At 40.6% G+C, this 27132-nt stretch overlaps 1 protein-coding gene across 15 annotated transcripts in view; it reads right to left on the bottom strand.

Annotated features, from left to right (window-relative positions):
• Positions 1-25928, bottom strand: part of auts2a (activator of transcription and developmental regulator AUTS2 a) — a 314983-nt gene extending 289055 nt beyond the window's left edge. For 6 of the 15 annotated variants that reach the window (XM_071460191.1, XM_071460195.1, XM_071460196.1 and 3 more), the window contains exons 1-2: positions 25296-25927; positions 21463-22191 (exon numbers count right to left, since the gene is read on the bottom strand). In XM_071460191.1, the coding sequence (XP_071316292.1) occupies positions 21463-21741 (279 nt within the window). In that variant the 5' untranslated portion in view covers positions 21742-22191; positions 25296-25927. The other 9 variants (XM_071460190.1, XM_071460189.1, XM_071460192.1 and 6 more) reach the window with 5 other exon arrangements.
• Between the last annotated feature and the right edge of the window lie 1204 nt (positions 25929-27132).

Below are 27132 nucleotides of genomic sequence, written 5' to 3'. Positions count from 1 at the left end.
TAAGTATGCAAATGAGCTTACAATGAAACACATTTGTACTGTTATAATTAAATTTTCATATCTAAACTGTTTATTTGGCATGCAATAAACTCTATGTGAATATTTGCAGTGTGTGAGTATGTGTGGGTGTGTGTGCGTGTGTGTGTGTCTTTCCACTGTGCATATCATTAACAAATTTTGTGACACATCCCTGGGGAGCTATATTCCCTCTCACTGGACCACTCTCAAGCAAGCTATGTAACCAGACTGTTGGCTGGCATTCAGCAGCACGCCACAGCAAACTGTTTATCACTTCTAATGAACAGAAAAGCAAATGGAACTGTAATAACAATTTGATGCAAATACAATAATTAAGTTCATTATCGTGCTGGATGGTACAATCCACCAGTGTAAATCTGATTCATGGCAGCAACACAAATGACACAACTGTTCACAGTTCATCACACGCTAAATATAGCAATTCTTGTAAAAATATAAACACCAATTATTCCTGATAATAAATGAAAGGTTATTAAATTTATACAACAATAGATTCTATAATTTCTCCCCTCTAATGCTTCTTATATCAGACTTATAACTGAGCTCCCTACCAAATTTGTGGAAGGGAATTTTAAATAGAAGCATGAAACAGGTCACTTTCAATAAGTGAAGATTTTATGAGATTAAGTCATTGAAGCAAAAGAAAACTACAGTTTTGAAAATCCTATAAGATGCATCACTATATCCAGTCAGAGCTCCAGTAATGATGGTGAACAGCCAGCAGTTCAGTGCAATGATAATGATGTTGCTCAGTTTCCATTTCACAAACCTCACACAGGTTGAATATCAGTCAATGTGTGCCTGGGGTTAAAACTGCACCAGGAAACAGATACGTTCAATAATTTATTAGCAGCAGCGAGAGTTTTCTAATCAGTAATGGAACTAATAGACCAGAGCTGAATGGAGACAGCCAACCGGGGCTGGATGTGTGTTTAGATTCAGTCTTTCCTCCAGATCCTTGTGACAAAGTATCTGAAATGTAAGCTTTGCTTGATCTGCCACAAGCCAGTACACTACCACACAGTTTGGCCCTGCTCCAATGCAGCACCGTGATATTCTGGGTCTCTGTAGGCGTCCCCTGCTGTTACGCCACAACACCACCATCGTTTGACACAACACACGTGCAACCAAAGCATGCTACAGTTTACTGGGGCCAGTGGGAAGGGGGCACCGCAGTTGCAGCCAGCCAATCACTAGCATTCTTGATTCAGAGCCATTGTTTTGCCTGGACTTGCTCATGATCAGGCGAGTGTCTGGTAGCCAGCTGGGAAAAAGTTTCCAAAGATTGCACATAATCAAGGAATCCAAATGTTATTTTCAAAAGTAATCCAAGAGCCTAATGTTGGCCAAATAGCCTTTATTGGTTTGTCTAACCTTTGAAAGAGTGTGTGTGTGTGTGTGTGTGTGTGTGTGTGTGTGTGTGTGTGAGTGTGAGTGTGAGTGTGAGTGTGAGTGTGTGTGTGTGTGTGTGTGTGTGTGTGTGTGTGTGTGTGTGTGTGTGTGGGGGGGGGGGGGGGGGGGGGCACAGAGCAATATCATTGTGTATTATGCTCCGTGTGCTCAGGGGCAATCAATGCTTCATTTCACAGGATTCCTTCTGAGGGAGAGGTGGCTCAGAGGAGGAGGAAGAGAGATGGCCGAGTGGCAGTGAGATCGACAGCCGCAAAGATAGACAGCACGAGTCTCCAGTGTCGAGCTGAAGCCTGAGCCCTGTGGGAGAGTCGGGATGACGATGACACTGAGGAGCTGCTGACAAGCTGGAGCCCCCACCACCACCCTCCACCCCAGCCCTGTTCCCAGCACTGCAGTTACAAGAACATTTGAGCAGCAGTGAGAGCAGGGAAACCACAGAGAGAAGCACTGCGCTGTGACACTGTATTCTAATGCACTGACCGCGGGAGATGTGATGAGCGACGGAGCGTTTATGCCGACACTGTACTCTATATGTGCACCACTGTGAATTTTTTTTTCTTACAGGCTGCAGAGCCAGCAGTAAATCACTTTCACTGCATGTGGAGCTGTGCCAGCTGCCTTATCTAATGTCAAGTGCCTCGAGGGCATGCAACCAAACACTTTCCACTCTGTAGGGAACATGACATCACACATTGACAGATTCAGAGATTAAGCACCATTTTTTAAAAAAGATTTTAAATATTTAACATAAATTAAGTCTGCCATATTAATAGTAAACTTATAATAAACTTTAGTTGGCACCTTTAGATCTAAAGATTGCAGAGAAGTTGATGGTGGAAATATTCATCAAAAACATGAACAAACTGATATGAATTATCTACAGACATTAGTCAGAGTTAGGAAACAGCAGCTAACCAGACATTTCTAGTTTCCACTTGACAAAAGATGTGAAGATGAGTACACAACAACTCCAATAATATTGTACTTGGGGCTGCAGTCAGGTTTGCCTGGTAAATCCAATTAGGCTGAAGCATAAAGACAGTCCTGGATTAATAGCTTCAAACAACACAGAAGTTGGAACAACTGAGTGGATTGAATTGTTTTAACTGATGCCGTTTCTCCTGGTGAAAGTGGGAGACACTGGCAGCCAACAAATCACCTGTGTGTGTGTGTGTGTGTGTGTTTGGTGGTAGAGGACAATCAACCTTCTGTCTTTTCACTGATAACAGAAAAACCCTTTTTTTATGGAGAAGCAGCATTACTATTAAACAAAATGACTCATTATATTCAGTAATTATCATACATTTAAATGTGGTCTCAGTTCTCTGGTTCCCCATTTAAGCTTAATAAGAAACCTTTACCTTTTAAAAAAAAAGTGAGAAATGAAATCCAGCCTCAAATATCAGTTTATCAGTCGTCTCATAATCAGTTTTTTTCACTGCTGCATTAATTTACTCTGATATTTATTGCATTGACATTTTTCTGTAAAAATAATCCATGCTGAATAAATAAAGGTTAAAAATGCTGCAAGTTATCCTGTTGTGAAAAGACATGAATATCAGTTCATCACCCAAACACACAATAAGCTACAGTATGTAAATGACTTCACAGACAGACACACTCAGAATCTGTGAGTCTGTCCATTTTTGATTGTTTTGCTGCCTCACACAACAACAGTAATGACATATTTCTGGAAGCCAATCTTCAGCAGGCGTAGCTGCCATACAGAGCGCTGATTGTTTCATCTCAGAGCTGAAATGGAGGCTAAACACTATGCAACTCCAAACTGAAACAGACCAAACACAAAAAAGGGGACAACAAAGTGTTGACATTTGACAATAGTGTGGTTTAAAATGTAAAACATGTAGCAAATCTCATCTATTGAAATTGTCAAATGAATGTGTCCAGGTCCTTGTGTTTGTAAAGGTAAATGCAATATTTTGACTATCCTGTGTCTACACATCTTATAATACAGTACAAAAACTCATTACATCCAGTAGTGCCAGTGCAAGCACAAGGCAATGCAGGCCAAAGGAATTACAACATCCAGTCATTTTTTCCATCATCAAAATTCTCAGACCTCTGAATCAAAGAAATCGGTATGACTACTTTTTCTGATACACAGAGAGGATCAGAGGGCTCAACCAGGAGTGATCCTGTAGAGCAGATAAATGAGAGGGTGCAGGGTAACTGCTCTTAAATTCACAGAGGGTGGAAATCTAGTAAATGAAACCGTGTACGCCAAGACATCCAGGCATCCAGGCTTGTGTAAATCACTGTCACTCAGTCGACTGAATCACCACCAGCATTTCAAACCCAATGGATATGACGAAAGAGGCTTAAACAGCACTAACACACTCAGGCTGTGTAATTGGCAGCCTTCGGTTATTACAGCATGCACTGCGGGGAAACTACATAAACAGGAGAAAACACAGCAGACTATTGTGAAAAACATAATACCTTATCATGGGGTCTGCTTGCTGAGTGATAAGGCCTGTGTGGATAGCCTACGGGCTGCTTCCACTCACTGCCTGTACAGTAAAGCTGATACCCTGCTATTAGCTGGCAAGACTAAATCCAACCTAAAACCCTGCCTTGCTAGAGAGGCTGTATCTGTGTGTTTGCTAAAGTGCGCCAGCGTGTGTGTATATGTTTCACGCACATGTGCTAAATCAACAAAGACCACGCTGGCATTTACATAAGAGCACCTTTTGTTTCAGTGTAAACGTGCCTTTTACAAAACTCCTGCGCACATTTAATGAAAACACACTGCCGGGGGACGGAAGTGTCTGCTGGTTCAGGTGAACAATACACCAGAGCCCTGAGGGGTCATACAGACAGTCCATCAATAGCCCTGCTACCCTGACCTGCCTCAGCTGTAATGAGAAGAGTCAGGAGATTCAGGCAGGGCTTAACAGCGTTTCGCAAGTAGTGCAGCAGAAAGAGCAGAGGAACTCCCGGCTAAACGCCACACCACGTTTCACCTAATAATCAACTTAAATATTAGGCTTCCATCAAATATTCTATATCACTGAGTTGGCTGGTTGCTTTTCATGTTTACCAATTATCCCCAGCTTCTTCCAGGAAGAAGAAGAGGAGGAGGAGGAAGAAGAAGAAGAATTCACAGTTGAGTATATAATAGGAAGCAGAATGTAATAAGTAAATAAAACAGCCATCGAGAGAAAACAGGTAAAGTACCTAATGAACAGAATGTAAATCAGTGGTTGTATTTAGTGGGAGATTACACCACTAGTCTGTGGTTCTTGTAATGAAACAAAGTCCGTCTTAGCAGGACCAAGTATCCATGGTGGCTTTCCTCCTTAAGATGTGCCATTTGTGGATGTGATGCTGTGAAATCTGGCTTTCTCTTCTCTTCTCCCTACAGCAGAAGGTACATGAGCTGAATAGTACTTACTGAAAACAACACAAACCCATGTTTTCACTGGGAGTAGAGAGATCCAGATCTATCTGGCTTTCTGGAGCATAGCTATCTCTGCTGCACACACTTCAAACACACACTTAAACACACACACACACACACACACACACACACACCTGTCAGACTCTTTTCACTCTCATACACCGTGATGTAAATTTACATTTTTCTAACTCCATCTTTATCAGTCGTACACTGGACAGATGGATCACATTTTTCCACAATTAGCAAACCAAACTCCCCAGTCAATTAGGGTGGCAAGTTTCAAGAAACGTCCTTCATTTATTATTGGTAGTGTGAACAATCAATAATCAGTCAGTTGTTAAAAAAAGACTTATTACCATGTGGATAATAACATTTGAAAGCTACTGGCTTGGCCCAGAGTTGCCACAGAATCCTTATCCTAAATTAAAATAGGTTACACCAAACTGTCGACAGTGCACCTCAGTCTTACTGGTTTTATTGAAGAGAATAAGCAAACCTTAGCTACATGATCGTCATGAGTCAAGCATTGTTTGGTCAGTGTAACATTAACTAGTCTAGCTGCTGAAAACAGCTGTTCAGGTAGAACAGGTGTTTCAAAAATACACACAGGCCATGTTTACCAGCCGCAGGAATTCTTAAATATTTCAGGACTTTTGTTTTTACGCGTATGAGTACCACTCATCCTGAACAGTAGCATAGCAGCAGTGGTCTCCACTGTCGAACACACAGCTCCTCAGTGTTAGCCTGATTCGGCGTTTGCTCAGGCTTGTAGTTCGACATTAGTGTGAGTCTCTGCATGAGCCACAAGATGACCTCACTGGGATTTTTACTGTTGCTTTGTGCTGCAGTAGTCACTGACACACTAACTAAATACTCAATCAGATGGGTAAGCTAGCTTTCAGACAGCTACAATGAGCACAGCATAGCATTCATTTTTCATCTATAGAATGCAAGAAGAGGAGAGGTGCTCATTTATTTCATGTGTGCAGCCATTACAGGTGGTCAGCACACAAACATGTACACACACCTACACCTGTAAAGCTATCACATTTTACAGACAGAGACACCACCAGGTGATGCAAACCAAACAAACATGAGAACATTTTCTCCATGCCCCTCCTTAATATGTTTTTAATCAATTAAATAATCAAGTGATGTACAAATAATTGATTAATCACCAACATCTCTAAGTGAAATCTCTCTCTTGATGATGGTGCTAAGCATAGGTGACTATTTAACATAAATAAAACATTGTCAAACTCTCTCTACACGTCATCTGTTAATCCTGTGCTGACATTAAAATATGTAAAAGAGAAGGAACATTTGAACACTTCATTGTCCACGCGCACACGCACACACACACACACACACACTCCAGACATCAATTAAAGAAAGACAGTGTAATAACAAAAATGTTTATGTATTATTCACTCTGGCAGCTTTTATGGGCTTGTGATGACATAAATAACAACAATCCCATATGCAGAATAACGATGTGATGAATGACAGGAATAAACCATTAGCTACAGGAATTTTCACATTCACATACACAAAATAAACACACAGCCCCAGACAAACATACACATGCAGCTCTCCCTTCACTACTCCACCAAACCTTGTGAGTCATTCCCATTTTTCACAGGATTCATGCCTTTCAAATGCAGCATTACTGTGGACATTACTCGTTTCTCCCTCCTAAGCCTGGACTTTCATGCTTAATATTCCAGCCATGTAAACATTAAACTAGGTAAAGCCTGCACCTTCATGCTCTATCACAGAAAATGATAACAGACAGTCATCGTAGCTGTTGTAGGACTTGTACTGAATATGCATGTCAACATCGGTGAATATCACTTGTGATCAAATCACCTCCATAATCATATTGATCTCTCTTTCCTGGGACCAAACATCTTTATAGGGCTTTATAGACCTGTAACAGACATCTAAATGGTCTCTGTCAGAGTTTTTATTTTCACAACATATCCTCAGTCTATTCATTAAAGTACATAATATAAAATACTTTCTCTTAAACACGAAACATGCCAAATATTGAACCCCTGCACTGTAGAACAATGATTCCCAACAAGGAGGCTTAAGTAGTTGAGGTGGGGTACATGGAAAGATTGTAGAGTAGCTCAGCTAATTTGGAAAAATACAAATTACATTACATTACTAAACAACATACACTACATGTTGTGAGGTGTAAACAGTTAGTTCAAAAAAATGCATAAATGGTTGAAATAGCTATAAAAGAGGACGAGATGGTGAAATAGATAAGTACATGTATCAGATAAACGACTGAATACAATAGTTAGATCAAGGTATTAAACCCTGTAGGTAGAAGTGAAGTCATGAATAAATGGTTAAATCCAACTTTGTGGTACCAGTACAAATGACCAAACTGACCTAAACAATTGTTCAATTGTATGAAAACATTATTGCTTTATATAATAGTAATAATATATGATATATAATAGTGTAAAGAGCATCCAGTTTAAAATCAATTTATAGGTAGTGTTACAGCTGACAGGGCGGTGGGGGTGCGTCAGACAGGTTAGGAACCACTGATTTAGCTAAAACAGCAAGGCCATATTAAACAGGTTCTGGTTGGACTTTATGCGCAGACTCCCACTGGGTAAACTATCAAATGCCACTTCCAAAAGCCAATGTTTCCATCTGCTTCAAAAGTGATCAAACAAAATGGATGGCCTAAAACCATTTTCACAGTGGATGCTGATGAGTACATGACATGGCTAAGTGAAAATCTGTATCTAATGGATCTGACTCTCATCTAAAGCCATTTCAGTCCACACAAACCCTCCTACTGAGCATCTAGAGCAGTTAGCTCCACAGGCAGAGGCAGGGGGGGGGGATGACATCATACTGAGACACGGCCATGGAGCCTTTAATTAGTATTTCAAAATCATTTGACCTGGAAAAGATGTAACTGCATCCTGTGCTACACAGCCAAGCCTGAGGATAACCAAGGTGCTGTGAGCACAGCAAATTGTTTGGTATTAGCTGCTGTGATTTATGCCAATTTTCTAAATATTGCAAAAAGCATGTGATTATGGATTATAGTCTGGCATTCAGGCTAGTGTAAACAATTCTTTAAAAAAAAAAAAAAAGAACTGAAGCAGTGCAGTTATTGAGCAAAGCTTATCTGAGAGTGCAGGAATGGAAGCAGATGGAGATGGAAACAGTGGTGGGTTGGCTCGGTTTGAAGGAAGGATCAGAGAAGAGAGGGGGATCAAAGGTTCAAAGCTGCAGGTAGAGATCTCAATAGGGCTCTGTCCGCATGTCCACAGGCCCCGTGGTGCAAAGGCATGCACACACACACACACACACACACACACACACACACACACACACACGCGCACACACACACGCACGCTAACACATGCATTCCTAACTACAGCCTATTAGTATGCACTGTGCAGTTAAGCATGAAAAGGGTCTCCTCTCAAGTAGAAAAAAAAATATGTCCAAATGCATCATCATGGGGGCCATTACACACAAAAGAGAGAGTACGACTACAGCCATGGCTCTACTTCAGAGATGCCATTTTACAATCAGCCTCTGCAAACATTTATCTTTTTCCCGCTCACATCTGTCACTGGAACCTGCCAGAATAAAGACAAAGATGAAATGGAAAAGAAAATGGCCTGGGCTCAGCGAGCTGGTGGCAGACAGACCAGGAAAATTTATTTTTCTCAACTGAGGCGAGTCAATTATATTAGGCCGGGGATGTGATTTGCCTCTGCACTAATACTTGGATAAAGATACACAGCGATGTCGTTTCAGAGCTGTGTGCTACATTAACAAGTGTCAGGGAGACTTAGGTCTTAAAGAGGTGGAACCATTAATCCAATGTTCTTCAGCCACTCCCGGTGTGCTATTAGCCACAGATTAGCCTTTAATGTAGACATAAGCTGATGGAAGACTCATGTGTAAACTGGTATTGGTTGTCATTTATAAATCTCAGTAACAGCAGCACTCAGTCTTTGCAAACACTGCCTGTAAACAAAAATATTCCTCCCTTCTGACCTTGGACAAATTGTATGTAGCATAACAAAATGCACATTGCCATTTCTACTGCTTATTCCAGCTCTCAACACAGTAAAAGAACCTGTGGACTCTGACTAGACACTATGTTTTAAGATGGACAGGGCAACAAATTTTTATGTAGCATTCTTGAGATTTTAATAATTCAATATAAAAAAACAGCATATGTTTCTGACCTTCAGTTAAAAAAACTGATAAAATCAATGTAAAAACTCAGGCTCAGTGGATTCTCAGCATTTCTCACAGCTCAAGAAAACACAGATCACTGCACATACAAAAGTGTGGATAAAGTAGCAGAGCATCATTGCAAACGTCTGTGTAGAGTTTGGATAAGTGTGTAAAAACTGATCACCCCCCCTCATCCCCCGCTCTAACATCCCACAGTCCCATTCCTTCTGCCTGTACGTCAACTCCAAACATTGATACTGCTTGGTGCACATCTCCCCTGCTGCCGAGCTATTTGTTTTGCCTGAGTTCATACGAATGCACCGGTGTCAGTTTCTCCCCCAACGAGTGAGATGAGGGTGTCAGCGTTGGGCACGTGACTCAAGTGCATCTGAGCTGAACCACGCATCATGACAACAATCAAGACCTTTCTACTTTGAATTTTATAGGAAAGCTGTGTTATAAAGATGCTTGATACATGTGATGTGTGATGAATTTAGACTTCTCCTTCTTCCCCAAACAGATTGCTTCCTGCCTTAACTTTTTCTTCTTCTTTTTTCTTCAGGTCAAACATTTAATGCAAATGTTAATTTCTGCTTTCCCCACTAAAGTATGTGCCCAAATGTCCCTGTAAACACCTCCTGCTTTGGGTCATCAGATGTTAATTGGATCTTGGGTGGATTTACACCTGGATTTTATGGCCTGCTCTTCTACGTAGTTGCAGTGCAATCATCCAGGACACATGTTAGTGACAGATGGAAAGGCTGTCAAAGTACCAACTGAGGCAGGAAAGTAACAAATCTGCCAGGAGAGATGACATCTGGGGTGTAAAGCATGTAATATGGCCCTGCAATGCAGACAAAGTACGTTTAACAAATTAATCTGCATCTGGGGCAAAAATGTTCAACATCAGCGCAGGCCACAGAAAACCACAACAACAGAAAAGCTGCTTGAGTGGTCGATTAGACAGCTAAGGTACTGAATGTACACAGCTTTAAAACCTGTGGCTCAGTTCATCTCCCAATGACAGATCAAATACTAAAATAACTGCACAGCCACGGAAGAAAGACAACACAATTTGATGAGTATCTAAACATAAGTTATACATTACATTATATTACACATGTGCAAGTTCACATCATCCACAAATCCAAAAAATAACAGATCATCTGTCTAATCAGTTTTTTTTTTTTTTGAACACCCAGAGATGACAGCTTACTTCATTAAAGTGTCAGTCACTGGGCTGTCACAGCACATTAAAACATACCATATATCACACTATGACACTTCCAAAATGCTGCTAAATGAATAACTGCCATTGCTGCCAGAAGACTGGAATAAATACATGAGTGGAAGGTGGAAAATTATTCGAAAAGGCTGAAAAAGTGATATTATTCACTAGACTATCTGTCAAGGCAGCTCAGCACAAGGGCGGTCCTGATGAAAAAAAAGGTGAAGTTCTGCATTCTCACAGAAACAAAGGCAGCTGGTTTGATACTTGTGTGTCTTAATTGTTAGAAATGCCTTTTTTTTTTAACATTCTTTTGGAAACAAGCTGTCAATACATTTGATTTCACATTACCCTCTTTCTTGCAATGAAGCAGCAATCAATGTGTTCTTCTCTGCCTGCACTTACAAGTCCTCCTCCAGGCAGACTTCTGAGGGCTGTGCCAAGGAAAATCAATTGTTTTTGAAATGCTGGAAAGCCGACAGCATCATCCCACAAACAGCATACAAGAGGACAAAAATGCCAGACTGTTAAACTGCAATTCATCATCTCCATTTGGCCATATGAGAGGAACATCCTTTGTTGACTTAATTACCGCAGTTGATCCTGTCAGCTAAGGCCAGAGACATGTCCTTTAACTCCAGCCCCACTTAAAATGTCAATACTCATTAATTAGCTGGCCATTATTTGTGTTTTTAAAGTCTGACAACTCATCAATGGACCTATTATTGTTCTGTTTAAGTCATCACTCCATACCACCTCCACCCTCTACCCACGTGCCCTGATGACTCAGCTTAATCTACAAGGTATGATGCTCCACCGTGCCCCAGTTTGAATGTGTCATATCTCCACGGACAGTGTGGGTGTGACAGATGGGTGTGAAGCGGGTGCCTAAAATTAAATAACTGATGGGCGCAGCAGAAATCGTAAATAGAAACTGACACTTAATTGGAAGCAACAAGGTGCCGGCGGTGCATCAGTGGTGCTGAAATGAAATGTAAACAGCAGGAAAAGCGCAGACAGGATTTCCACAGCTCCTATGGAAACATTTCTCCTCCAGCAGACACATGGTTTATACATATCCCTCTTCTGGACTTTTTGTCAGTGTGATGTGAAGCTCGAAGTGAAAGGTTTTAAAGCTCTTTTGTAATCGATTGACTATCTCCTCACTCTCTGGTGGTCAGCAGCTAGCAGGCTGCTGTTTGGTGCAGTTAGGCATGACATGACAAATCCAGCGCTGGTGCACAAACTGATGCAATATTTATTACACAAAAATATAAAAACTGATTTGTAAGTTTGGTCTTTTTTTCCCCTGGCTACTGTGGGCTACAAAAGACGGGGATTTGTCAGGAAACTGTGCTACAAGAGAAAGTGACAGCCTTCTTAGTAACTGCATCTCCTGCTTAAACAAAGCTGACGACAACGTATAAAATGTGTTTCACCTCAATCCTGCCAAATGCACAGCTTCCATGTCTGTAAACTCCAAAAGTCCACTAAAGCTACATCTTATGTGTAGTCCAACCAATGATGGATTATTGAGGTACACATATATGATATTTGGAAGTTTAAAAAAAATCTTATCACGACACACTGGTGGATTGTCATGTTTTTTATCAACACAGAGACATAATATAAACATTCTTGATACCAACTCTGGAGATTTGTTTTGACAACTATGGCCATGATACGTACTGAGCAAGACTTCTTACAGTGTAGAGATCAACTTGTCAGTGGTCTCAGTTTGGACATGTTATATAATGCAGACAATGGTTCTAAATTACCTCAAAACTAGTTTGGCATTCTTGTACTGCAGTTTCTTTAACTTATCAGCTGACATGCTGACCAGCACTGATATATCTGTAATACCCTGCTGTCAGACGATACATCAGTCTAGCTCTAATCTAAAGTAACCAAAATCCTTAAAATTATCCTCTGGGGACCATAAATTACCATTTCCAATATAAGCAGTTTGTTATGGAAATACTAGCTAACAAAACAAGCAGCTGAACAATCAAGATACCAAGTCACAAAACGGCTATCCTTAAGTGTCACAGACAACTGAGCAAAAGCCAATCGCATCATGATAATTAATGAAAAATATTAGTTTCCAAACTGAATTCTCATTCAAAAAAAAAAACAAATTCCAGAAATGTACAACCCTACTATCCCAAATACAATTTATACATTTTTTTACTAAGTGATAAAAAGAGCCGTTCTACACAGGAGGCCCCAAACTGCTTGTGTCAGCTCTGCACGTCCATCCCAACACTAGGCTGCTCTCCCAGTCTCACCCATATGTGGTGTTATGCAGTTATGTGCCCAGTTCCATTCTGTACACTGTGTGTGCATTAGGTGAATCTGTTGTCTTCTGTTTTTATGGTGTGTAACAAATTAAGTTAGAGAGGGAAATTATTTAGAGGAACAACAAAACCTGCAGGAGCTCTGTGGGGCATAGTGAATTAAGAAGTCTTTGCAGACCTTTAAATGCAAAATCAGAGAAGAACAGACACTGCAAATGTACTAATTTACACAGTATTGCTTTTGTGCTGTTTGTCGTATTATCACAGGCAGTCAATCATGTAATAGACTGCTGTTAACCTGCTGAGCAAGAAGATGAGATGTTGTTATTGGAGTAAAAAAAACAGGAGTTGGTCCACCCTTCAGGCGTAATGTTGAATCTCAGTGAAAGGAAGGTTGGAAAAGCAAAGTGTGTGATTGGACAGGCCTGTATGTTATCTATGCGCGCGTGTGTGTGTGTGCATGTGTGTGTGTGTGTGTGTGTGTGTGTGTGTGTGCGATATAGACATCAGAAAGCAGTAATTATGGGTAAAGAATGGAGCAGTAGGTTAACTAAGGCAACATTTTTAAATCAATTCTGGCCAAGAGGGGCATGCTGAGGTTAGGGACCCCTTTCAAGTGAAATGGATAAAACACAGCAAAGGTTTTAGAGGAGAAGGCACTCAATAATTTAGTAATTTCTTCAAGTGCTGTAATAGGTTGTTTCTCAAGCCTTTCTCAATAAGAATCTGTCTCCTAACCAACTCCTTCAGAAGAACCACCGCACCGACTTTGATCTCACTGCTCAATATCTTTGTCATTTCTGGCTCAATATAAAGAGGAAGAGTTTAAGTTCCAGTAAATAAGTGCACTGACCTCAACAAGGAGGACATGGACACTGGTCTGCTGGGCACTGCAGCACACTTTCGACTACATTGTTACACTAATAAGCTCATGGTTAATACATATCTGCTCTGTATCAATACATTAAATCCACTATCCCTGAACTACAAGGCACTCAGAGAAAACTTCAGGGCATGAAGCTACACAGTGTTTCTCCACTCAATAAAAGAATATCGAAATGCCTCAGAGCCAGACCTGAACTTCTTGCACTTGATACTACAGACAGCAGGAAAGAAAAACCAACAACCTCATGCTCAGAAAGAATGTAGTCTATTTTTTACAACTAAACAGTTATTCTGAAGTCTGGCCCTGTGTTCACATTTTCAATTCAGTTTCATCTAAGCATGAATAGCCTTATTTGAGTTTTACTCAACAAGACGTACGGGTAGAAAGCTTTTCCTGGAAATTACAGCCAAAATGGTGGATTTTACAAAGCGCTTTTTCAAACTATACAAACATCAAATTGCATAGTGTGTATTTTAGCAGCACATCCTGCATAAGTGCAGAGTAAATGATAGTTGTATTAAGACTTGGCTGTAGGTGCAGACTGTGCGAGGTCATGCTGATCAGCTAAAGAACACCAAACAGCAGTAATATGCTTTCTCACAGGCTCATGGTCAAGTTTTATTCCAACAGCAACTTCCTCCTCAACAGCTCTTAATAATAGTTCACTTCAAACTGCACCAGCGACAAGTAATCAAGACAATAATATGCTGCACAACATCTACCAAAAGCAACTTGAGTATCTGAAGAGCCTCATCATAGACGCTTCAGCCCTGAGACTGCTGAAGAGAAATGCAGAGCTAAGATATCAGCATGCACATGAAAAGCAGGCCCAGCAGCAGTGTGGCTCCAGCACTGTGGTGACAGATGGAGAGCACTAGCATATACCTCCAGGGTTCTGACCTCATCAGAATTTAACTTTACCCAGACAGAAAAGGAGCCACTGCTGCTGTGATATGTTTGTGCACAGGTCCATCTACACACAACATGAAGCCTTTTCACATGGTGTGGTTGAAACCAACAAGTGATAAATTGAAAAAGATTTGACACTTTGGACACATACAGCACATCAGAATTGATGAGAATCATTGAAATATTGTCCAAATATTACGCACAAGAGTGAGGAAGATGAAGTGTAATGTCATGAAATCAGTGTTTTCCATACATTGATTTATTTGTGCCAGCCAACAAATATTTGATTTTTTTTTTTTTTTACCATTTCAAATGTGTAAAATCTTATTTCATTGCAGAGCTGTGTGTAGTGCATCAATTTGCTCAGCCGCTCCCTGCCCTGCTCTCTCTCTCTCAAACACATTGACCATGGACCTGTCTGGCTGTCTGGAGCACCAGGAGAAATCCCACTGCGACAGGGAGCCTGTGGACTGTCCCTGTCTGTCTCTTTACCGGCCCTCTCTCTGTGCCTGTCATCCAGGGTGTGCAGAGCATACTACATCTGCCAGGACTGTGCTCACTGACAGATCACAGTATGTAATCACCTGACCTGACCCCAGTCAGTGAGGGTTATTTGTTTGACACAATGTGAGGCAGTGGAGCTGAATTCTTGTTCAGTTATTTGTTTGTCACAAAGTTCTTTGCAATTAAAATATTTGCAGAGGAGCACCTTCTATACTGTGTTATTTAATAATTAAGAAAGGCACACCCCACTCCACCCCCCATCCATCAGCTACAAACAGAATCTAACTCTGTGGGAAATCTTGGAAAAATACTAAACAAACTGAAATCAAATTATTTAAGCTATGGAGGCACTGAAATGCAAGAAAACCTTTAACAGGTCTTGTACATAATTGAAAATTAAAGAGCAGAAAAACATCTCTCAAACTATCATAACGAATGTGACTGGGTGGATGGAGCTTTCTGGGGTCTTTCTGATACATTATTCATCAGTCTAAAATGTGTTTCCATAAATTCAATATTCAGGGTCATTAGAGGGGGACAAACAAGATGATCTTTCCTTACTTTAATTTCACCAAGCAAATTTTACAGATTACCTCAGCCACTGAACACAGTCACATCAGAGAGCTGCTAAGTAAAGTAGTAAAGTCTTTTATCACTGGCCCGGGAACAGCTACAGTGAAGGTAAGTCACTCTGGTCTCACTCTCGTTGAAGACCAACATTACAGTCACAAGCCTGACTTCAGCATTTAGGATCTACAGCACTTCATAAAACATAAACTTCATACACAGTGGATCTACACTATTAGTCAATTCACTGATAAGTCAATTGATATAAGAGCCATCTGCAAAAATCAAACTTCCATTTCAATGATCAACAATGAATCAATAAATAGAATAGAAATAATGTTTTATTTTTAACTTGACTACTAAGAGCTCAGTCTTCTACTGAATTATTTTTCATTGGGGATCACTTCTAGTGTCAGCTCAATGATTTCTTTTAAATGCACAGGAGTTATGGGACTTTTCAGTCCTGGATATCTCCCTCCCAATTTACTAAATGCCATTTATTCAGTGCTGTACCACAAACTAAATTTCATTCACCTGTCTTGTTCTCGTGAAATTTCATTGACAATTATCCCAGGTAGAATTTAACAGTCCAAATGCTCAGACAATACTAGGAAGAAGCAGGAAGTGTTTTATTCTTATTTTATTCTTATTAATAAATGAAGGAAAAAGTTCATCTCTGTGAAGTCCCGGAGGACAATAATACAACAACCAAAACATACACTCAAATACACTGCCCAAGAGTGTCAAACTATTTTTCTTCCATTCAATGTTTGGTGCATGAAACACTGAAATTACTGACCATGCATAAAACTAGACATGTCTTTGCAGTGAAGCAACTGTAATATCACAGTAACTTACAAGGTTAGTACACTAGGTTGTGTCTTCATTATTAGGCCAAATATCTGTTGCCTTACTGTTTATTTACTCAGGTCAAGCTTGCAGGCTTGGCACTGCTGCAAATATCATTGCATTTCAGCAGCAAAACTGAAAACGCCCTGTAATAATTCACCTGACATGTGATTCTCCAGAGGAAACCATGTTTGGACTTTTGCTGAAAATAAAAATGTAGCTGCAGCTTTGATGCTGGACTCCCCCTGTGCACAGCTGCTTTGTTCCCAATGATTTCAATGTAGAAAGTGAATCTGTGTGCATCAGCTCATATGTTTACTGTGCAGGAAAGCATTAAGATTAATACAGCTACTGTAAGATGGTTTAAATAATTAATGAAGTTACCGCTCCTCTGCCACGAGCATAAATTGTGCACGGCCCTTCTCTCAGTTTGGAGACACACATATTGATCCTGTTGCTGTGTAAGTCAAAGAAAATGAGCCTACATTCTTCCCTTGTTGGGTCAGTATGAGACAGTGTCTGAAAGATGACGTTTCAAGCCAAAAGCATGAGAGTTGACAGTCCTGTCCTGTCAAAGTCCTGAGCTCTGACAGGGTCAGAGGGTGGAGCTCAGTCCTGGTGGGCTACAGCCGAATTAAACAAATGTATAATTATTGTTTATACAATTATAATTACAAATATACTGTACATATACTGTGAGCACACAACACTAACAGAAGGTGACTCACAGGAGCCTTTAACATTTTGATGAATTGAGCTGCTCCCATCTGGATTTTTGTGGTTAGGACATGATCCAGTTTTCTTTCAGTGAATAAATCAAACTGAAAAGCAACAACAGGATTCTGAAGAGTGAGAGGGATACATCCATCTCCACCCAACCACATTACATCGTCACAATCAATTAATCATTCAGGTCATTTTTCAAGCAAAAATGACAAACATTCTCTAATTTCCTTCTCTACAATGTGAAGATTTGCTGCTCATCTCAGTTTAATATCATTGTAAATTAAACATCTTTGGTTTTTAAAACAAAACATCTCAAGATCTAACATTGGATTCTTGGGACTTTTTACTATTTTCTAAGACTAATAATCAGCAGACTGATAATAACTACAACAAATGGTACACAAATACAAAAAATACATAAGCACAGACATAATAAAAGAAGCCATACTGAAGCTTACAGCAGAGTTGGTCTCATCTCTTTATCTCTCTAATACTAGAGGCATAAGTAAAGAAAAAAACTGACTGATGACTTACAATATCACAATATGTGATAACTAGGTGACACAACATGAAGTACTCAGGGCGCAGAGGGAAGGACTAATCCTTAGTTTAAATATTTATCTACCGCCCAGCATGAGACAACAAGAACTTTAATAGTTCTTTCTGTCGACTTGAGGATGACGATGCTCAGCCTCAGCCTTCTGCTGGTGGTACACTGTAACCTGTAGCAGTGCAACAGTGATGTCTGTCTTCAGGTAACGTTAAGTGCACTGTGCAGCAAAATATCTGTGATTTATTTAATTGATTGATGAAGTAGAATATTAATATTATTTTCACTGTGTTGTTTTTACTGTAGCTGCAGCTGCCGTTTCCCCTCGATAATGAAAGCCACAGCGCAGCTCAGCACAATCTCCATGGCTTAGGTTTGACAGTTAATTTATTGATAGTAAATATCAATAAATATTAGTATCATGACTATGATTGTAGCTGACTCCTCCCACCCTGGACACAAACTCTTTGAGACACTCCCCTCTGGCAGGAGGCTGCGGTCCTTCAGGACCAAAACCTCTCGCCACAAAAATAGCTTCTTCCCATCTGCTATTAGCCTTATCAACAAGGCTAGAGAGCCCCACTGTTGCTGATCAATTGCACCAATCACCAGAAAAAATTCCTTGTATGTGAAAACATACTTGGCAATAAAACTGATTCTGATTCTGATTCTGATTCTGACTAGTCTTGTAATTAGTCCACAAATCACAATAGAAATTACCAATTGTGTTATTAATGTGATTAGAAGAAGCTACATTGTTAAACATGAAGTTACATATTTATTACAAAAAACTGTTGAAATCTGCAGCATATTTTTTAAACTAACAGATGTCTTCAGTCTCCAAACTACAACTAAAGGTTTGGTAATAGATTCCAAAGGATTCAGATTCAGAACTGGATTCAGATAAAATGCTATGGAACCCGATCTGTGGAAGTGATTTCAAGAAAGCATGGGGGCACCACACCACTGAAGAACCACAACACCTCCTCAAACTGGTAGAGGTATTGCAATTCAACATTACTATCTTCTCTCACTTCCCTGTGAGATGATACTGCATTAATAAGCTCTGTCACATTCTCACAAAAAAATGCAAGTCTGTGTTTATCTGCACTCGCACACAAATACAGTATAATTTGTTTTTCTGTTGCTTTACTCGAACTGTCTATGTTTTTATTACTCAGTAAACCATTTTGTGACAAGACAGTTTTGAGTTCTAAACAACTGGCTCGATATTAATCTAATCTGATACTGCAATATATTTTAATTTATTAGTCCATTTTTCACTCACTTAAGTGCAGCAAAAGCCTGAGACAAGGTGTCGGGTAATAAAATGTTTAAATCATGTCTACTAATATACATTAAGACATAAATCCTAAATAAACCACAAGGTTTCTTACGGCTCTAAACTGGTTGATACTCTCCACATGCAACATGATATAATATTTACACTGATTATTCTCATGTAAGGCTCCACTGTGCGGTCAGTCCATATGTTAGTAGTGGTGGCAACATGTGTAAAGCTGCTCTACATTTCCTCTGCATCCCACAAAAAGCTGAGGCAGCTGTTTAAAATGCTTCCATCCAGGGACTTTATACCTGAAGTCAACAACTGTCATTAGCCTGCTGAAACCCATTCTTTCCACCACTTTAACTGGCATCATGTCTTTTGCTATAACACATAAAATTGCACTTTACTGTGTCCCTGCTTCCTTTAGAGCTGTTATCATATGAAATAATGACTGAAGAGGCAGACAGAGCAACTGCTGCTGGGGTTTGACTCCTGTAGCTACCACAGGAGGCTTATTTGCAAGCTTGGGTACAAGTGCTGCAGTTTGGGACCTCAGACTTTGGCTATCTCCACTCTCAGAAGGATGCTGCCTTTTCAGATGGTGGAGAGGTGTTTCCAGAGGTTTCCCGTATATCTTGCAATGGATATTGCTGCTGCTGCTGTTGTTAATCAAGCTTTGCAAATCCAAACCACTTCCAAATCTCTGGTGATGTGTGACCTCTCCACTTCATATCTGACTGTGCTCATGGTCACTCATTATGATGTTTCCAAAGAGGTGTTTTGGCCCTACACGTCAGCTATGTGAGTTTACTGCTCCTGTCTAACAGGGTGATCATGCAGATGAGGGTTGAGCAAAATGCATTTTGTCATAAATTACTTAACAGCATTACTGTGGGAATTTTTTTCCAGCCCTATTAGAACATCGTACATCATTTGATTACGAGCCCTGAAATTTTGACCAAAATATCTCATTAGTTTTCATTAATGTTCTGACACAATATCTGGGAATGTGGCAGATAAGTAATATTATATTATGCAACTTGGAACATGTCTCCCCAGAAAACATGACATATCTTTGCTTGTATGTGGCTCTCAATCTGATGTAAACTGGGGAGATGACAGTGTGAGGGTGAAATGGCCAAATGTAAATGAAAAGACAAACAACAGAGGTGAACAGTGACAACTTTACAGTTCAAGGTATCTTTTTATCAGATTACCATATATACACTGATCTAGCAAATTCAAACAAAACAAAGAGGCATGAAACGACATGCAGACACAAGAGTCCTTGGCTGCTGAATAGAGCAATTCTGAATAAAAAAAATAAAGTTAAAAACACGACAGTAAGACACCCATGAGCTATCGAAAGTGTTGATCTGACTAACAAAGGGACGGGGTGAGGATGAGTGATACTGCACATATCCTTGAGATGGTTCACACTAGTGAACAAGACATTGGAATCACACTGCATATATTAGAAAGTGCAAGTCAGACAGTGTTATCCCAGGACAACCCCCGTCTGACCTTGGGAAACTATTTTCACATCTACCTGAGACAACATTAGAGCAAATGCTAAAAGAAATAGGCTATAAAATGTATGCTAGGATATGTGATGCAAAATAAACAAAATAACAACAGCTAAAAGTGACACACACAGAGCACTGAATTATGACAGGAAACTAGAGCAAATGAGTCAGGAACCATAATGAAGGTTTCCATACAGGGTCCAGGGGTCACTAAGTGGTTTGATGAGTATGAAAATGATCTGAATCACATGCTATGGCCCTTGCAGTTACCAAATGAACTCCTGTAGGAGATTTTGGAGCGGAGCGTTCTCCACCATCATTGTGAAATCACCAAATGCAGAAGGATTGCTTCCAAAAACCTGCAAAATCTACATCAAGAAGCAGTGAAGCTGTTGTGGAGGATTGTGATGGCCCACCACCTGAATCTGTCACCCCTCTGTAAGTTATCATTCTAGAGAAATGTAGCAGTTGGTGTGTGTGTAAAAAACGCTTGTTCGTAGAAGTCATAATTCAGAACTATATCATTGGAAGGCAGCCTGTGCCCGGTTTGCATTCCAAGGAAAATGAATAGCCAGTGCACAATAAATTACTCCCACTCTGAATAAACTGTTGTAACATGGATCAAATTGCTTTTTCACTCTGAAGCGTACAAAAGGCACAACAGCCCGTACAGCCACAGCTGAACATCCCTCATCTGGAGTAAGGCTTTGCTGGAAACTCTTGTGAAAACAAATCCAGAGCAGTACACACAACAACAGCAGCCTCTCAGTGACACAGATAGTAATCTCTGGCTGCAGCGCTGCATTTAAAGCTACATCTGTTGAACTCCAGTTCACACAACAGCCAAATATGCAAGCAGGAGCCAAAACACTGGACCAGTCCAGTCAGAGAGGCTCTGAGCTGCGCACAATAATAAACACATCTCTGCATAGCGTTAAGTGATTTTCAACAGGATTTTCATGCAAAGGCAACACAGACAAGGCTGGAGAGAGCTGAAGGGGCTACCACCTGTGGTTCAGCACTTACCTCCAGAGCCTCTAGGGTCACAAACCCAGTGATGGAGAAGCCATCAATGATGTCCTCTTCAGCAGAAGTAGACTCCTTTCGCTTTCTTCGCGGGGGTCGAGGGCGGGATGAGGAGGGCTCGCGGCCGCCCTCCTGCTCCGAGTCAGTGGAGAAGCGAAAGACGGAGCCCTTTACATGGTTGTTCCTTACCCCATTTGATCTCCTCTTCCGATCCCTCTCCGACCTTGACTTCCTCTTCTTGCGTAGACCACTAGATCGAGGGCCATCCATGTCCTTCATAGGAAACCTCCAAATAAACACTCCTCTTACAGACAATCAAACTTGCACTTGCACTGCTCCACTTCCACTCGTGTGAAAAACCCTTCAAGGAGAATCTCCACAATATCCAAGTGAATGTTATCAATGTGTTAGATCCAGGGTAACCATGTAATATCCCACAGGTGAAGCTTTTTACAGGTAATGCAAAGCTGCACCGAGTCACCGAACCGAGCTAGGTTCCAAGCAAAGATCCCCAAAGGCAGTCCATCAAATCCTACGACGGAGGTGTAAAACGATCTATTAAACACGTTATCACCAAGCTGTCAATTCCGCCAGAGGAAAAGCTTTTCAAGTTAAAGCAAATGTCTGCTCAGTGAACATGTCCCGCCATGGTGAGTTGAGCAGGGGACGCCACATCTTTCTTCTTCTAGAAAGCTGCTTCTCTTACCCAAGGTCAGCAAACTCTCCCTCCTGCAAGATAGAGCGAGAGAGAGCACATATTTGCAACATGTTCACTCAGCAAGTTCAAACTGTGCATTTAGTCAATGAGCCATTTCCAAAAGGTGCAGCAAACTACACTGAGGGTTCCTGCCATTCTACATAATGCAAGATGAGTGTTTTATTACGGAGGCTACGGTCTCATCTGCTGAGTATAGTGTTTTTTCTTACACTGCCAGGCCATTATGCCCTGAGATGAGATGATTATGTGTTGTAAGTGCTCTTTTACTAGTGTCTCTGATGCTTTTGCCAAGCTTGTAACCTAAACTGTGTTTTAATTATTATATTATTTTAATTAATTATGCACCAGAATTTTTTTTTACTTTGCTATTTGGTGTCTTGAGCAATATTTCAACATGAACATACTGTTGCAGCACCATACAGAGAATGTATTAACTGTGAAAGTGTGACAGTATCAGCAACATCCAGTATACTGGTCATACAACAAACTAATTAACTAATTAATTGAATCAAATTGTATTAAGAACAGTAAGCTGTTACACAATCTATCCTCTCACTTTAGCTACTCTTTGTTTGCTAATGGAACTAATTTACATAATAAATTTCTATAAATCATACATATCAGTGACACATATCCACAATCCATAATGTTAAAAGATAATGAGTTTATTATGCACTGGGTAAAATCTTCACTATCAAACTTTCCACACACAGCAGGTCATCTGTTAATGATAAAAGTAGTGATACAAGTAGCAAACAACAGTTATGGCTTAAAGAAAACCACTGATAAGCATTCACTGAGGTCCACAATAACAAATTCCCTGTGACAGTCCCTCTCAAGTCACCATTGATTTCTTTCAAAACAGCACCTAAGAGCTCTATTCTACATGTGAAAAAATTATTATATTGCCCTCTCTTTAAAGAATGAAAGCAGGACTAATAGAACAAGGAGATGTCCTTGAGGTTTTACACACACTGTTAAGAAATGAAGACAAACGTCAAGACCTTTTGACAATGCAATTCTGCACTTAACTATGGAGCTTAGTAGGCCATACCTTCACTGTCTGACACTGAAGGTATGTGTCTGCTTTATGATATTAGAATGCAACATTCAACAGCTTGCAGTCCTATTCTGGATCATTCTCAAAGCATAGCCTACAGTCTAGGCCTAAAGCCACTGAAAGTCATTCTGGCATTGTAGCCTAAAACACATATGGCCTCTCTGTGTGTCCAGAATATCAATTCTCATCCATTACATCACAGAAATGGTATTCTACGTGGAGGAAGACTGAATCAACAAACTGCAGACTCTCATAAAGCCCTTCTTTGAGCAATCATAAACGCTGGTGGACATTTTAAACACAGATGAATCACACCTTTTCTGCATCACCACACAAACCAAAAACCCAATATGTCACAGTCAACCACCACTTTCAACTTTACATTGTCTCCTTGGACACAGGTTGTCATGCAATGCTGCTCATCTGGATTCTGAAGCATACATGTACTACACAAATACTCTGCTTCCCCATGCAAAGTGACATATGTACAACATGTACAACTAAACATGTACAATTATAACCATTTGCGAGAAATAAAAAGGGTTTTAATAAAATGGATACATAATAAAGGCACATCCAATAAGCCAGAATGCCAACATTTAAGTATGCAGCAACCATTCACAAATATTCCTTCCATGCAGATGTTCTGCCTCCTAACAACCCAAAAAGGCAAATCCACCTCTACTGTAATGGTCCTAAACGGGTTTTTTCCAGTACCTATGCCTTTAACCTGATGCCCCGCGCCAGCACTCATCTAATGACACACATGCACTGCACGAATTGCTTCCAAAATATCGCTTATCTGGAAAAAAAACTGTGTTCTAGTACTCGCCCTGGCTTCTCTAGCACAGTAAAAGACTCTTTCCCTTGTCTTCGCTCACAGTCCCTTTTTGTCTGCCTGTGCTGTCAGTAGAGATCTCAGGCTCTGTAATCCAGTCCAGCCCACAACAGCAGCAGCGGACTGGCACTGCCTCCTGCTCCGGCTTTCCAAGCTTCATTTTCCACTATAAGACACACAACAAAAGCAAGCCTCTCTCTTTTTTCTTCTTCTTTTTTTTTTTTTTTTTTTTTTTTTTTTTTTTTTGGTGCTCCAAGACACGTCATGCAAAACCAAGAAATGCAAACCCTTGCGAGTGGGGAGGGACCGTCCGGACAAGTTGCAGGCCTTCGGTCACTAATAAAAAGATAAAGCACAAGAAGGTTTTGAGCTGACAAAATAAATCCCGCAAAGGAAAACCATAGGGTATCTCCTCCTCCTCTCCCCAGATCCGAGCTTCAGGATCCCGGAGAAGGGGGACCGGGGCGCAGTGATACGGCGATGCCGCAGTGCCGCTTTACAGGCTGCACGCTTCCTCCTCGGCGCAAATAGTGCTGTCTCCTGACATTTAGGAGGATCCGAGTTACAACAAAGAGACCGTGGAGCCACGGAGTGATCTGAACCTCGAGCCAGATAAAAGCCAGTTTACATAGCCTTGTGTGTCCGGAATACATTTCACCTCCCTTTTCTCTTTGTGATACATTTTATGGCAAAAACCTCTGTGAATACAAGTAGGTGTACAACTGTGAAGTGAAGTGACAGTTTTGTATATATGATAACGATAAATACTGTCAGGTAGTGGTTGGTCATTATTTAATGAACCTCAGCTGTGTCTTAAAAGCTATGACAACATACACATTCATTAGCATAACTACTCAAACAAATTGGTTTTTAATCGCAGAAGGCAACAAAACGTTGCCATTAATTTACAGGTAACATATTTCCTAACTTTAGGTCATCATTATATTATTCAAATAATTTATTTATGGATACATATGACTGAAAATCTCCCCTTTATGAGACGTATGAGTTTATTCAGGTGTCGTATCATCACTGGCTCATGGAAGTAACCATAAGCTTTTGCTTCAAGGACGCACATGGCCAAATAACTCATCTCGCTATTTAACAAACACTAACAGAGAGGTCTGGCCTCAGAGGGGCTTAGCAATGAATAATAAAACACCAAATAAGCGTAGTGTTGTCACCACATCCATTTGACATTTGAAGAAAAGATTTACCTTGGAGAGCCGCACTTTAGCCGTTCAGTCCCCGGGCAATCAGACAATTACCTGCACCTGTGGGGTGACGCCAGTCCGCTCTCTCACAGCCCACCTGCAACAGCACGGGAATCACAGACACACGCACTGACACACGCACACTCATGCCAGATACAGTGATTGATCTGAAAATGCTTCACCACTGAGCCGGTCAGTAACCATGAAGTAAGGGTTCTGCAGCTGATTCATTACCGCTGCATGATTTATTGTATTGATATTGTACTGGCCTTGAGAGGGAGACACGATTATGTAAGAGTGCAGTTATTCAAAAGCCACAAAATGCATCATTTGCCAGGAATAAATTCACAGCTTGTTGTGGAGCTAAATGAAAATCAGCCCATAAGTGTCATACCATAGGTACTGAATGGAGAGTTAACATGGGTTTTGTTATGTGGCTGAAGTTGTTGAAATGTACATAAAGTGATTAATTTCCTTGAGAAACTTGCATTTATTAACTTTAACTGGAGTAATCCATTACTTGATCAAAAGAAAATTGACAACAGTCTTGATATTTAATTAATCAGTCTTACCCACAACCCAAACTTGGGTTGTGGGTAAGACGCAAAAAAGGCTTTTGAAGCTGAAATTGTGATGAGACGTCCCCGATATCTTATAGACAAAACAATAAATCAATCAGCCTTGTAGCAGATTTCACTCCAGCATTGCACCAACACATGTTGATCTCTAGGTCCATTAATGCCAATGAAATGAGCATTAACAGCATTAACAGTGTACACAGTAGTTTTAATTTGTTGGGTTGTAGTAGTATTATTAGCTCCTTGAGCATGCTCTTAATATATTGCAGTAGCCTTAAAACACCGATCAAACAAGAGGAGATGAAAAATGATGGTGTCACACCTCGCATGAACAGGAGTCAGTGGTGATTGTTTCAGTGTGGCTATGAACAGGGACCCATGGGTGGGCTGTGTATTTTTAGTCTAGTTTAATGATGCAGAGGCTGATTGGTGTGGCTCAGAGCTCGCTAAAGTGCTTCAATTCCCAGTGCCCGGTGGAACAGGAACCCCGGCGGCCTGTAAGAATAATGCCAGGGGATACACATGCACTTGACCCTGTCTCATCTTCCAGGAGGAGTGTCCTTGTGACAAAGTGGCATGGTGGGAGAGAGACGACAGCAAGGCAGCTAATTCAGCTCTCCCAGCCTCCACTCATTAGATGGGGAAGACAAATGTGCTATGCTACCCTCCTCTCTGCCTTGCCATAATCAGCTTTAATTACACCTTCGCCCTAACTTTCTCTGCCTCCACACCTTCATTCACTGTCACAACACACTCTGGATCGGAGGATTTCTATGAAATAGGAGTCAGTGGTATCTTTGGCACCAAGAGAAATATATGTTTTCTGACATAGTTTTGGAAACACCATTCTTGCATTAAGCAGGTCATCTATGTACATAAGTGGACAGAGGAACAGTACCTCTGGCTTCCAGCTTCCACAACACAAGAAAAGGGTCAAAGTCAGTCCCTTCTAAATATAACTGTTCCAACAAGCTACAATAATGCACATTTTTGGAAAGCTATAAAATGCATGTCTCCTGTTACAGTACTTATCTTTAAAGTCACTGCACTACATCTTTTCCTCCCGAGCCTTTAACTCAGACAGCAGATGGAACCAGATGCAGAAAACTGATGTACACATCCCCACATTATCTCACATCTGCCCGTCACTATCTTTTACATTCATCTTATTTGTGCTCATCTTCATCATTATTATCTCTACCTGTCAGGAAGGAGACTCAAGTGGGATGCGATGACACTGTGAGCATAAAGAAAGCTGAATT

Source organism: Trachinotus anak, unplaced genomic scaffold (assembly GCF_046630095.1).
Source record: "Trachinotus anak isolate AG129_WGS33_773 ecotype Australia unplaced genomic scaffold, CSIRO_AGI_Tana_v1 ptg000024l, whole genome shotgun sequence".
NCBI lineage: Eukaryota > Metazoa > Chordata > Actinopteri > Carangiformes > Carangidae > Trachinotus > Trachinotus anak.
This window is presented reverse-complemented; position numbering and strand designations above follow the sequence as displayed.